At 42.4% G+C, this 14,795-nt stretch overlaps 1 protein-coding gene across 2 annotated transcripts in view; it reads left to right on the top strand.

Annotated features, from left to right (window-relative positions):
* Positions 1-14,795, top strand: part of Pccb (propionyl-CoA carboxylase subunit beta) — a 61,146-nt gene that overhangs the window by 13,835 nt on the left and 32,516 nt on the right. For both annotated transcript variants that reach the window (XM_085689624.2, XM_048416945.3), the window contains one exon: positions 2,405-2,515. In XM_085689624.2, coding sequence (XP_085545750.1) covers positions 2,405-2,515 — 111 coding nt within the window. The remainder of the gene's footprint in view (positions 1-2,404; positions 2,516-14,795) is intronic.

Below are 14,795 nucleotides of genomic sequence, written 5' to 3'. Positions count from 1 at the left end.
GGGATTAAAGGTGTGTGTTGGAGGAGGCTGCTTGTTGGTTCTCGGCCGCTTAGCCCTGAAATAATCACATAGAAACTGTATTATTTAAATCACTACTTGGCTCATTAGCTCTAGCTTCTTTTGTTTTGTTTTTGGTTTTTTTTTTTTTTGGATTTTTTTTTTTTTTTTTGAGACAGGGTTTCTCTGTAGTTTTTGGTGCCTGTCCTGGAACTAGCTCTTGTAGACCAGGCTAACCTCGAACTCACAGAGATCCACCTGCCTCTGCCTCCCGAGTGCTGGGATTAAAGATGTGCGCCACCACCGCCCGGCCTAGCTCTAGCTTCTTATTGGCTAACTCTTACATCTAAATTTAACCCATCTCTAGTAATCTGTGTATTGCCATGTGACAGTGGCTTACCAGCTAAAGTTCTGGCTCCATGGCTTCTCTCTGACTCTGTCTTCTTTCTCCCAGCATTCAGTTTAGGTTTCCCTGTCTACCTCTGTTCTACCCTAACAGGTCAAGCCAGTTTCTTTACTCATTTATGGTAATCACAGCACACAGAGGGGATGTGGAGACCAGAAGATGGTGTAGTGTAGCAAGCATTCTAGTCGCACTATCTTTGAATCACCAGCCCGCAAATAGCGACACAGAGACTTTTTATTAATTATGAAAGCTTGACCATTAGCTTGGGCTTGTCCCACTAGCTCCTATAACAAATTAGTTTGCTTTTATTAATCTATGTTCTGCCATGAGGCTTGGTTACCTCTACTGTGTACTGTATGTCTGACCACTTCTGGTCTCCCCGGCATCTCCTGCACACCTAGGTTCCTTTTCCTCTTCCTTTTTCTCCCTGGAAATCCCACTTATCCTCCTGTCTAGCTATTGACTGTTCAGCTTTTTATTATACCAATCTCAGCAACGTGTCTTTACACAGTGAGTGTACAATTTTCTCTGAACAATGAAGGGTTCCCAGGAGCTGGTGTAAGTCTCCTGATCTGAATTCAGCAAATGCTTCTAACTGCTGAGCCATTGCTCCAGTTCCAAATTAAGAAAAGAGAATTTTATTCAATATTTTATTTGTGTGTGTGTGTGTGTGTGTGTGTGTGTGCGCGCGCGCACGTGTGTGGACAGTTGTACATATCCACAGTGTCCTGTGGCAGTCAGAAAACAGGCTTTCCCCCTAGTTTTGAGACAGGATATCATGTTGCTTCCTCCTGTGTATTCCAAGGTAACTGTCCCATGAACTTGTGGGAATCCCCCTGCCTCTGCTTCCTGTCTTGCTATAGAAGTGCTGGGACCACAGAAGTTCAAGCAGCCCCATCTGTCTTTGGGTCCTGGAAATCTGAGCTCCGGTCTACATGTTTGCAGTTACCCACTGAGCCATCTCCCCAACCTCCAGCGACGGGTTTTTAGTCACAGGTCAACCACTTTTTGGGATCTCAATTGCTTCTTGAGAGCTTGGGTTGCTGTTTCCTGTTATTTTTTTTCCTCTCAGGTGTCACCCTGAGCTGGCAAGGGACTGGTGAGCCTTAATCAAAAACGCTGGACTCTCAGGTGCCTTAATCTTGTCTAGTGTTCAGCTTTCCGCCCCTCTTCTCGTGGAGATAGAAGGGAGACAGGGTCTTTCAATGTAACTCAGCCTAGCCTTGGACTCAGTCTAGGACTTGTAGCATAATCCTCCTGCCTCAGCTTCCCAGGTACTGGGGTTAAAAGTGTGAACCGCCATTTCCAGCTTGCTGAGTAGTTTTTAGGCATAAACATTGTGTTCATTTTCAGAGACTTGAATACTTGTTTTTGACAATGTCTCCTCCTAATTTTATAGTAGTTTTTAAAGGGATTTTCTAAACTCAGTTCTGCTGCAGCTGAAAGTCCACCCCCTTCCCTGTTATTTTTGCTGAGTAGAGATGGCTTTGGTGCTGTAATGAGCCATAGCCCATGGTTTAGGACTTGAGGCTTTTATCTCTTCATACTGCCTTTGTTGCCTTAAAGCCCCGTATGCAGCATTCCCCCCACCCCTACCCCAAGCCTTGGCTGAGGAGCAGACCCCGAGGGTCTCTTAAGTGCCACCTGCCTCTCTGGCATGACTTCTGGGAGCTCAACCTAGAGGTCAGGGCTACTTGCAGGGTGACTGTTGGCTGCTTCTCCCTGGTGGCTCATGTGCACATTGGGTGCACATGAGAAAGTGGTGGGACCTGTAGCCACATTCTGGTGGACACTTGAGGAACCGCTGTCAAGACAAGGGAATGCTCCTTGTTTCAGAAAGTGACACATTAACCTCTCCATTATGGGGACAAATGCCACACATAATTTTGGAAGCACTTTACAGACTAGATCTTTGGCTCGATTCTATTGTTGACTTCATCTTCCTGAGATACTTTCGCGAGTACTTCTGTAACCAGGGGCTTTCCCTTTCTGTGTTGGCAGAGGAATGTCACAGCATCCGGAGTCATCCCTCAGATTTCTCTGATCATGGGCCCATGCGCTGGTGGGGCCGTCTACTCCCCTGCCCTAACAGACTTCACATTCATGGTCAAGGTAAGAAAGCTGCGCCTGTTTCTGGTGCCCCGAGAGTCCTGCGGCTCCCATCTGCAACAAACATAATGCCTGACCCAGATCTCGGGCCTTATCTTAGTTCTCATTGGTGTTCGGTGGAGCAGAGATAAGCTCTGAGTCTGGGTGGAAGGAAGGTTTGGCATGGGCTCTGTAGTGTTTGAGGAAGGTCCTTGTGGGCTCTGTGGTTTTACCTGTGATCTGAATTGCAAATAGTTTCACATAATCAGAAGATCCCTGTCCTTTGCCCAGACTGATGGCTGTTTACCCACTAGGGATCCCGTGGGAGGGCCCACTGTGGTCTGTTTTATTGACAAGTGCCTCCCTATGCCCCATGTTTCTTTCCTTTTTGTAATGGTAATGGAAAATTTGATCTGCAACTTCAGTTAGAGAGGTGTATAATAACACATCACCTGACTTTAATGGAAGGGGATTTTAAATGATTTTATTCTTATTACTTATTTATTTTGGTTTTCAAGACAAGGTTTCACTCTGTAGTACTGACTGTCCTGGAAGATCGCTGGGATTAGAGGTGTGCACCACCACCGCCTGGCATGATTTTTATTTTATTTTACTTTTTGAGGTTATTTTCTGAGACAGGGTCTTACTGTACGCCTTTGACTGGTCTGAACTCACAGAGATCAGCATACCTCTGCCTCCTGCGTGCTGGGATTAAAAGTGTACTCTACCCCTGAGTGCTGGGATTAAAGGTGTGCTCTACCCCTGCGTGCTGGGATTAAAGGTGTACTCCACTAGCCTCAGATAGTTTTCTTTTTTCTTTTTTGAGACAGGGTTTCTCTGTGCAGCCCTGGCTGTCCTGACACTTGCTCTGTAGACCAGGCTGGCCTCGGAGAGAACTCAGAGATCCCACCTGCCTCTGCTGGGATTAAAGGTGTGTGCCACTACCACCTGGCTGTGATAGACTATTTTTAGATGAAATCCTCTTGAAATTATATGTGGGTAGCTATCCTAAATCTGGTAGTTACGATAGAAAGGCTGAATTTTTTTTTAATATTCAAAAAATGAGCACTAAGTACCATGGCAGAGGAAGGCTGAGGGAGAGAGTAATGGCGGTTACTTAGTGTGAGGGGACAATTGCAGAAGGAATGTGACTTGGGCACCTTGTTCTCCAGGGCAGCTTGGCAGTTGGAATCCAAAAGTCCCGAAAGTGCTACTCTTGCCCAGTGGATCTACTCCTAGTGACAATAGAAAGCATCCCTTTTATTAGATTTTTAAAAATACAGCATATTCTGCTTTTGGTTTCCTCTTCCTCTAATCCTCCCAGTTTGTCCCCCACCCCCACCCCCTCCAATCTGGGTCCATTGTCTTTCTGTCTTGCTGTGGTTCCGGTGTGGATGTTCATTCATGTGGGTCTGGGAAGAAAGTACAGAGGATGAATTTAGCCTTTTCCAACTGCAGGGTGGATTTGTCTCTACAGAGTTAACCGCTTTCCCTTTGTCCAGGGCTTCTCTGTTGTCCTCCAGTTCACACCTTAGCAAGCTGATGTTGTATTCCTAAAACACCTTAATTAAACTTCCAAAAGGACAATGCCAAATGCAAATTCTTCATCAGAAAATATTGGTGGGTTTCTGGGTTGTCTCCCAACTGAGTGTTGCATAGGCTTTGCACCTTTGGGAACTCTCATACCCGACTCACATGTGCTAAACAGAAGGTGGGAATTCTCTCACCTCTGTCTATTGTTAGAAAACAAACGGGCATGTAAGAGATAATAAATAAATAAACTAAAACAAATTGAAATAGGGCAAAACAAACATAAGGAAGAGAGCCCAAGAAAAGGCATAAGAAACAGATAGAGACGCGTTTGTTCACACACCAGGAGTCCCATAAAAACACAATACTGGAAACCATAATACACATGTAAAGACCTGCAGGGTAAAAACAAATAAATAAATGAGAGAGGGAGGGAGGGGGAGAGAGAGAGAGAGAGAGAGAGAGAGAGAGAGAGAGAGAGAGAGAGAATGAGAATCCGGGGGACAAAGGCCTCACACAACATTATGAGACAAGGAACCTGTCCTTTTTTCCCCACCATTTAGATTCCCTTGAAGAAAACTAAATTTTCATTTGCAATTGGGGATAGCTCCTTTCAGCTACCTTCTGCTGTAGCGTTTTGTATGCCCTATGCATGCTGTCTCACTCTCTGTGAGTTCATATGTGTGTCCATCCTGCTGTGTTTTGGAGCCTTGTTTCCTTGGTGTCCTCCAGCCCCTCTGGCTCGTAGACTCTTTTCATCTTCCCTTCTGCAGGGTTCCCTGCGCCTTGAGTGGGAAGGCTTTTATGGAGACATCCACTGAAGGTTTCAGTGTTCCAAGGTCTCTCAGTCTCTGCACATTGTCTGCCTGTCATCTCTGTTTCTTCCTATCTGCTTTAGGAGGAGGCTTCTCTGATGATGGCTGAGCAAGGCACTGATTATAGGAGAAGTCACTAGGAGTCATTTCATAGCTATGTTCTTTTAGTTACTAGGCTAAACTAGGTAATAAAGTTTAGTAGAACAGTGTTTTATTTCTCCTAGGTCCCTGGGCTTTCTACTCTCAGGCTTTTGGCCCACAGGTAGCATCAGGTACGGGTTTTATTGTAGCTGGTCTTTCTTTGGATTGCCAGCTCCCAAATAATGACAAAGAGACTTATTAATTATAAATGCTGGCCTTAGTTTAGGCTTGTTGCAAGCTAACTCTTATAACTTAAATTAACCTACTTATATTAATCTACATTCTACTGTGTGGTTCATTACCTCTCCTCCATACTATACATATGGCTCCCTCTGTGTCTTGTTAGCAAATCCGTCACACCAGATTCTTCCCCTGAGTTACCCGCTCTCCCCAGAAGTCCCACCTATCCTCTCTTGTCTAACTGTTGGCCATTCAGCTCTTTATTAAACCAATCTGAAGGGCCTTGGCAGACATACATCTTCACATTGTACAAAGAGATTGCCCTACAACATTTCCCCATTTTTGTCTAAATAAAGGGAAAGGTTTTAACTCTAACACAGTAAAACTATATACAATATGAATAATTATTCAGGTATTGTCTAAATAAAAAGGAAAAGGTTTTGACTCTAAGACAGTAAAACATCTAATTGATAAGAACAATTATCAAGTAAGGATTACATTCACAATGTCCAGTCCATTTGTATTTGGCAACTTCAGAGAAAGTGCTATACAATCTATCTTATCTTGTTGAGTCCAAAGTTTTGTACTTAAATCACTTTCTATCATAACTTACATTACTAACCTAAAAATATCTTTTTAGACCTTAAAACATTTCCTTAGATAAACAGCTTAACCTTTTACGTCTTTCAACTGTTATATACTTTACATCTTTTTTGTGAGTTCCTTTTTAATTTGATAACAAGGAAAAGTGTTAACTATCTATTCTTCAACCCCATCAGAGACCTGAGAAGGTTAAAATATTACCTGAGTAAACAGAAAGTACAGAACAAGCAACTTACAAAACCATAGAAATGACAGTGACAGCTGACTGGCTGGACAGCCACCCAAGGTTCCTCTGCAATGTTGGAGATTCCTTCTGAACCTACATGCTCAGAATACCTGATAGACTTTTCTGTGAAATGGAAATTTTGAAGGACTAATCTACCTTGTGTTGGTAAAGTTTGTCAGTCAACTCCCTTTGTGTTGTTTGTCCAGTTTGGACGGTATATGGTCAGCAGTTGAGGCAATGACAGTTCTTGCCCAGTGGCTGTCTTTGTCACATTGAAGACAAACTTCATATGGACGTTCTTCAATGCTCACCATCTTCTCTGAGTAGATTGGTGCTGCCAGGAGCAAATGTGTCTCTCTGTCATGAAAAATCTTACGTTATTAAAACATTTTAAATGCTATATTTTGTAGATCTCTGAAGTGTTTGAAGATCAACCTATCCATCTAAAATATATCTCTGTTTGACCTTGAAAACATACCTAACATGACTACAAGTTTGATTGTTATAGATGACTAACTACTAACCTGCATTTCTTAATTATTCTAAATAGTTTTTTATTTTTGTTTATTTATTTTGAGATAGGGTTTCCTCTGTGTAACAGCCCTAGTTGTCCTGGAACTTACTTTGTAGACCAGGGTGGCCTTGAACTAGCAGAGATCCACCTGCCTTTGTCTCCTGAGTGTTGTGATTAAAGGAGTGTGCCACCACTGCCTGACTCCTAAATAGTTTGTAAAAATAGCTCAAGCATTAGAACTTTACATTACATTTTTAAATGAGCTGCATATATTGTTATTGTAACAAAAGAACCTTAAATTTTTATCATTATACAAAAATCCACACCAATATAAAATATTTGAGACAAGTAGAGTAGTTGCTTTTTAGTTTAAAAGTAGATTCATTAATCTACCCTTTTATCCTATCAATCATATACCCCCTTTTTTCTGTTTTTTTTTTCTTTTTAACTAGAGGAAGGATAGAAGAAAGAATTCCCTTAATCCAACCTCCTTTGTTTAGTTTCTTTCCTGGCCATGACCAGTAAGTAACAACTTGCAACTAACCACCCTAAACAATGACAAACATATATAGCCCACTGAATGACCAAAAACTACCCATCCCGTCTCTTGGGAATGTGGGTGTTGTTTTCTTTCTTTCTTTCTTTCTTTCTTTCTTTCTTTCTTTCTTTCTTTCTTTCCTTTTTTCTTTTTTTTCCATCTTTTTCATTCTTTACTAGGGTGTCATTTTCTTAAAATTCCTTCTTGTTGTCTGAGGGTAAAGGCATCTTTAGGGGACCCTGAAAAAAATTGGGATAATGATCAAGTCCTGGAAGAGCTAGCTGTATTATGGTTGTATCCTTTGTTGTCCAGTCTCTGTGTGATGGTAAAGTACAGGACTTCTCTGAAGTCAGTCTTGGCTGGAGTAGTCTATGAGGCTGGACTATCTCAGCTAGCAGCTTTGAAGTTGTTCTGGATGCAGATTTGTGATGATACTGCAACAGTGGAATCCTGAGAGTCTGGATCACCTATACTTCTTGTCTTCATTGGTGTCTGCTCCTTTTTATTCTGAAAACATACAAACTTTTAAAGGTTACATACTTATCTGCATTAGCATAGGTGTGGAATGTCCGATGTGCACAAGTCAGTTACAGATGATTTTCTGTTCTATGTTTGAACAGATAAAAGGCATCTGTCAGCTTTATAAGTCTATTTGGACTGTGTAACCGATCTGTAATATAAATCTTCATCCATGCCATCTGAAAGGATGACATGTAATAATAAGTTAGGAGGACTCCGTAGCCAACAAGATTTATTGTGTCTCCTCCAGTCTGATCTTTATTAATGTTGGAGGAATCTGTAGTTTTTTGTTTACTGTGTAAACAAAGACATAACTCCCCCCCATACAGCATATTTCCTGACTTCCATTCTGAAATTAAGACATCTTTAAAATACATAGGATGGTTTATTTTAGCCATTTTCCCCATAATCCAGTGTCATATAGTAGTCGTTTTTTGCTTATTTGCATTTAAAAATTTTAAAGTTAATAATGTGGTAAACAGGATCCAGATGCCTTGTATTATATTTCCCATCCTTGTTTATTTTTGTTTTTTTTATACTAATTTACTCTTCTCTTTAAAGACTTTGTTTTATTTTTAATTTATTTTTTCTATGATTATCTATACTCATTTTGTTTTTTTCTTTAGCATCTAAGCACATTTTCAAGCATGCTGTACCTGTTCAGAGGTTTTCTAGATCAAGACCTTTTTTTTTTTTTCCAGCTGTTTGACCATGTGAGCCAAGCCATAAAGGGCCATAAAGGGCCAGGCTTCCTACCACACAGCTCCACTTTGAACATGGCACTGGTGGCTGACTCTGCCCCCATCTGGTTGTTTAAGGCAGTGAACCCACCCTAGACCAAGTATCTTGAAGGCAGTCAACCACTCCCTAGGTCAAACCTCCTATTTCAAAAGAAGGAGCAGAAAGTATGCTTGAATTTCTTGACCTCTGGTCAGGCAGAGTGGATCTACACCAAGTAACCATACCCCAGGTAAGGGCGTGTAGCCACACTTATTGTCAACTTGAGCACGCTAAAACTCTCTGACCTTTAGACAAGGTGGAAATAGGTTCACATTTTTGAGTCTCCACAAATGGAGGATGTGTCACTGTGAAGGGTGGGCTTTGAAGTTTTCTATGCCCAAGCTACACTCTCAGGAAGTAAGAGAATTCACTTCCTGTTCCTTGTGGATCAAGATGTAGTTCTCTCAACTCCTTCTCTAGTACCATGTCCTGCCATGATATTAATGAACTAAACCTCTGAAACCACCCAAAGAAATGTTTTGTTTTGTTTTTTTAAATTAGACTTGCTGTGGTCATGGTGTTTCTTCACAGCAATAGAAACTCTAAGACAGTTACCTCACTTGGGATGATTTTTTTTCTTCCTTAGTACCATCATTTATCTGTGAATTTCATTTTTATTTTTGATTGCTAAGTAATATTCCATTGTAAAAATGTACCACATTTTTTTTTTTAGTCCATCTACCTGTTGTCAAACATTCAGGTTGTTGCCTGTTTCTGGCATTTATGAATTGAACTTCAGTGACCTTTGTTGACCAAGTGTCTCTGTGGTGGGATGATTGTCTTTTGGGTATATGCCCAAGAGTCATAGCTGGATCTTTTTTGCTTTTTTTGTTTTATTTTGATTTTTCAAGGCAGGGTTTCTCTGTGTAACATTCCTGGTTGTCCTGGAACTTCCTTTGTAGATCAGGCTGGCCTTGAACAGCCCTTGAGGAGTTTCTCTTTGCCTGCCATGATTTCTATCTGGGCAGAGCAAAAGGACCCAGCCAGCCGATTGGTGACATAATCACCCTTGTCAGACATCATTTGACTGTATAGAGGAGAGTTTGTTTCTGAGCTATCTGTTTTCCCTCATTGGCATATACTGTTTTGATTGCTGTTACGATATAATAAGTTTTGAAATTAAGAAGTGTGGGTTGGATGTTGTGATGCACATTTTAATCCCAGCACTCAGAAGGCAGAGGTGGTGGATCTTTGAGTTCAAGGCCAACCTGGGATACAGAGCGAGTTTTAGGATAGCCAGGACACACATGAAAACCCTGTTTTGGAAACTTAAAAAAAAAAAAAGTGTGGGACATTAAGCTTTGTTTTTGGTCAGGACTGTTTTGATTGTCTGCAGATCTGTGAAAGTCCTATGTCACTTTTAGGGTAGGTTTTCTGTCTCCATTAATGGCTTCATTGGGTCTTAGTGTAGGGGGACATTGACTCTGCATGTTGGATAGCATTTACAGCTGACTAAAGTGTAGCTTCTAGAGATGGCTCACACCTGTAATCTCAGAACTCAGGATGTCAAGACAGGATTACTGCAGCTTCAAAGCCAGCCTGGTCTATATGGTAAGTATTAGACAGCCAAGGCAATATAATGTGCATGACCCTTTCTCAAAAACAACAAAACAACAGCAGCAACAACAAAACTTGTTAATTTTGTTGATCTTTCCAAAGACTAGTTTTGTTTTGTGTGTGTGTGTGTGTGTGTGTGTGTTTTGTTTTGTTTTCTTTCTATTTTTCTATTTTCTTTCTTCAGGTAGCTTTAGGTTTAGGTATCTGTCCACCCCCCTCTCCTGCCTCCTCCCAGTTCTTTGGATGTAAATTTGTTTTGAGGTGTTTTTTCAGAGTGGCTCCTCTCGACTCTACCTGTACTATGCTCTGTGGATCGTGCTATGTTTTTGTTAGCCATTGTTTCAATATCATTTCCAGTTTCTCCTGTGACTCCTCCTTTAGCTCATTGACTTTTTGCTTAATTTTCAAATGCTGTGAGTTTTCTGGTTTTGCTGCTGTCTGTTTTCAGTTTTATTTCGTTATGATTGATTTCAATCTTTTGAATTGGATGATGTTATATTTTGTGGTAAACCATTTACTTAGTGCAGTGTTTGTCTACTCAACTGTCTCTCAGGTTCTTAGCCCAATAATGTGCCACGTAGTTTTTTTCTTTAGACCAGGATCCATTGGGGGGGGGGTCACATACTGTCTTTGGACATATCCCCTTGACCTCCTTTGGCCTGAACACTTAGACCTTCTTTATCATAATGTTGATCATTGTTGTCTTTTCTTCTGTGCTGGGGATTGAACTCCGGGCCTTATATACACTAGGCAGAGGCAGTGCCTCTGAGCTAGAGCCCAAGTCCTGAGTACCGGCTTTTTTGAAGGTTATAAATTACTCTGTTCTCCAGTGTGGATTTCTCTAATGTTTCTTTGGGATTGGGTTCATGGTGTGGAACCCTGGACTGTCTGAGGCCTACATAGCAATGGATCCTCCATCTGGACAATGGACTGGCCCCTTGCCCTGTATCCTTTTCTGGAATTTGGCTCCTGGTGCATCTGTCCCACAGTGACTGCTCCTTTGCCCATGTGACACTAACTTGGTCACAGATTGGGGTTTGTCTGATGCTTCATCCTCCCACTTGTTTGCACCCTTCAGGAGACGCTGCGGGACTGTTCAAATCTACTCTGCATGACACATTTTCTAGCGCCCACTGATGTTTCTTAAGCATATCAACTCATCCTCGTGGCTGGGTACGAAGCCCCGGGTTCCACCTCCTATTCCACATATACTGGGCTTGGTGTGTATGTCTGTAATCTAGCACTTGGCAGGTGGACGCAATAGGACCAGAAGTTCAATGTTGAACCACAAGGCAGGCTCAGAGGGTAAGAGTGCTTGCCTGCAAGCCTGAGATTGATCCTTGGAATCCCTGGTGGAAAGAGAGAACCAACTTGCTATCGCTGTCCTCTGAGCCCCACATACAAGTGTTATGGCTCATGTGTGCACCCCCTTCCCTTTTCTCTCACACAAATAGTAAATAATAATCCCAGGCCTATTCCCTGGCCTCAGAAACCATCAGTCTTTTTACTGCCTGTATTTTTAAAATTAAAAATTGTTGTGTTTTGGGTGTGAGTGTTCATTCACATGGGTCTGGGAGATAAGTACAGAGGCTGCTCAAGGGTGAATTTAGCCTTTTCCAGCTGCAGGGTGGACACATCTCTATGGCCTTCCCCTTGCTCAGGGCTTCTTTATTGTTCTCCAGTTTGGACTTTACCAAGTTGATTTCTATATCCCCCAAATATCTTTTATTGTTTGTTTTTGTTGTAATAGGAAGGCCACTTGTTGGTTCCCAACCGATTAGCCCTGAAATAATCACACAGAAATTGTATTAATTTAATCACTGCTTGGCCCATTAGCTCTAGCTTCTTATTGGCTAAATCTTATATATTAATTTAACCCATCTCCATTAATCTGTGTATTGTCATGTGGCAGTAGCTTACCTGGTAAAGTTCTGTCCATCTCCAGTGGGGCTACATGGTTTCTCCCTGACTCTGCCCTTCTTTCTCCCAGCATTCAGTTTAGTCTTCCCTGCCTACCTAAGTTCTGCCCTATCAACAGGCCCAAAGCAGCTTCTTTATTAATCAGTGGTATTCACAGCATACAAAGGGGAGTCCTACATCATGTTTTTGTTTTTTGAGATGGGGTTTCTCTGTGTAGCTTTGAAGCCTATCCTAGATCTCACTCTCTAGACCAGGCTAACCTCAAACTCATAGGGATCTGCCTGCCTCTGCCTCCCAAGTGCTAGGATTAAAGGCATGTGACACACCACCATGTGGCTCCAAAACATCTTAATTAAGTTTCCAAAGGGAAAATGCCAAATTCAAATTCTTGATCAGAAAATATTGGTGGGTTTCCAGATTGTCTCCCAACCAGGTGTTGCATAGGCATTGCACCTTTGGGAACTCTCATACCTGATTCACATATGCTAAACAGAAGGTGCTGAAGACAAAAGGCAGATTAGGGCTACATGTGGACACTCAGGAGCTGACTGCAGCTGTGTAGGAGTCCTCCCATCAAAAAATTATTTTATGTGTTTGGGTGTTTTGCCTGTATGAATGTGTGTGCACCACCTATGTGCATGGTTCTCAGTGGAGGCCAGAAGAGGGAGTCAGATCCCCTGGGGCTGGAATTACAGATGGTTGGGAGCCACCATGTGGGTGTTGGGAATCTCACCTGGGTCCTCTGGAAGAGTAACCCGTGCTTGTAAACATTGAGCCATCTCCATCCCCTGCCTGTAGTTCTGTCTTTTCTGGAATATGGTGTAGCTGGGTCTGTGTGGAATCTTTTCAGACTGTTTTCCCTAACTTAGTCTCACATACTCAAGGTTCCTTACTTTCCTGACCTGATTCTGCAGTGCACTCTGTGGCAGAATCAGGTGTTCAGTGTGGATTTCGTTTTATAAGAGGCTGCCAAATTGTTTTCCAAAGTGGCACATCCCCATGCATTCTCACCCACCACCAGTGAAAGAATCCGTTTGTCCCACGTCATTGCCCGGATTTGATGCTGCCAGTGCCTTTGAATTTGGCCATTATCTAAGTATTCTATTGCTGTGAAGAGACACCATAACTATGGCAAATCTTATAAAGGAAAACATTTAATCTCAGGGGCTTGCTCACAGTTTCAGAGGCCTAGTCCTTTATCATCATGGCAGGAGGACCAAGGCAGCATGCGGGCAGACAGGCAGGGCACTGGAGAAGTAGCTGAGAGCTACATCCTGATCAATAGGCAAACGGCATTAGCTTTCGAAACCTCAAAGCCCACTTCCTTCAACAAGGCCACACCTTCTAATCCTTCTCAAACAGTTCACCAGCTGGGGACTAAGCATGTGAACATCCGAGCCTATGGGGACCGCATTCATTCAGACCACCACAGCTGTGCTAGTGAGTGTGTAGGTCACATGTAACGTCTTTTCATATCTTTATTTTCTATTTGTGTGTTTTCTTTGGTGAGTTATCTGTTAAGTTCTTTTAACTTTTTTTCCCCATGAATTTTGTTCCTACTTTTGAGTTTTCAGAGTTTTTGGTATAGTTTGGTTTTTGGTGCGTTTGTTGAGATGAGGTACCATTCTGTAGTCCAGCCTGGTCTGGGAGTTACGATGGAGCCCAGGATGGCCTCTAGCATGGTTCTTCTCCTGCCTCAGCCACTGAGTATTGGGATAATAGGTATGGGTGACTAAAATATATACTTATGGGTTGTTTTGTTTTGTTTTCTTTTGGTTTGGTTTGGTTTTTTGAGACAGGATTTCTTTATGTAACAGCCCTGGCTGTCCTGGAATTCACTCTGCAGACAAGACTGGCCTTGAACTCAGAGATCTTCCTGCCTGTTTCCTGAGTGCTGGGATTAAAGGCTCGCTCAGCCACCTCCAGGCTTATATTTGTTTTGTTTTGTTATATTTGGGATTGAACCAAGGGTCTAGCCCAGGCAAGTTCTCTAGCAATCCCTAGCCTTAGACTAGATAACTACAACTGAACCTGTGTTTCCTTGGCGAGGGTCAGCAGGCTTTGTGAACTTGCTGCTAGACTCCTGGCCTGCTCTTGCTTCTAATCATACTGCAAAGCATGCTTGAAGGTCTGCTCTTCTTGGCATATCTGGAGGCAAATTCTCATCCATTCTATTTATTTATTTATTTATTTATTTATTTATTTATTTATTTATTGGTGCTTATTTTTGGGGCAATGCATGCTTGTCTTGATTACTATATATTTAGATTTTTTAAAAAAATTATTCTAAAGTTTCTTTCATTGCTAACAGATTCCGGGAAACATACAGATGACTGTGAGTTCCCACGTGGGAGCATGTTAGATAAGGATCACAGTCTCCTGATGGTGGTCCAGCCTCAGGCTGCCACAATGCAAATGTACAATTTCTGTAACCAAAAGTCTTAAAACATGGTTCCTGTGAGCATAAATGACATGGAGCGCATTAACCATGGACGGCACTTCTGTAAAACTTGCGTGTTAAGAAAGAATACATAACTGTAATCCATAATTGCTTGATCTGATTGTTATCAAAGTCGGGGTCACAACCTGTTACCCAAGCCAAGTCCTGAGCCCTTCCTCAGTAAGGGAATGAAAAGAGCTGAATTAGGAGAAAGCAGAAAAAGACTGACTCGCTGTGGCCACATTGGGAAGAGAGAGACCGAGAGAGTGAGGCTCCCCCCCCCCCCCCCCCCCCCCCCCCCCCCCGCCAAGCAGTCTTCGAGGCCCTGAAGTGAGATTAAACAAAGCACCAGCAAGCAGTTCTGGTCACTATGTGTCCCACCCACCACAGACCAATGCTTGTGTGGCCTGGCAGCTTGTTAGAGCTCTGTAAAGTCTCTTTCAGTGAGAACCTCCCCCTTCCCCTAATTGGTGCCCTTCCCTTCTCCAGTGAGGTTCCTGGGGAAATTCCCATTTCTTTGGGGTCCGTGTCTATAGACTGA

The sequence above is a fragment of the Myodes glareolus genome, chromosome 4 (assembly GCF_982192425.1).
Source record: "Myodes glareolus chromosome 4, mMyoGla1.1, whole genome shotgun sequence".
Classification (NCBI taxonomy): domain Eukaryota; kingdom Metazoa; phylum Chordata; class Mammalia; order Rodentia; family Cricetidae; genus Myodes; species Myodes glareolus.
The sequence above is the reverse complement of the archived record's forward strand: the minus strand, read 5'-3'. Positions and strand labels throughout refer to the sequence as shown.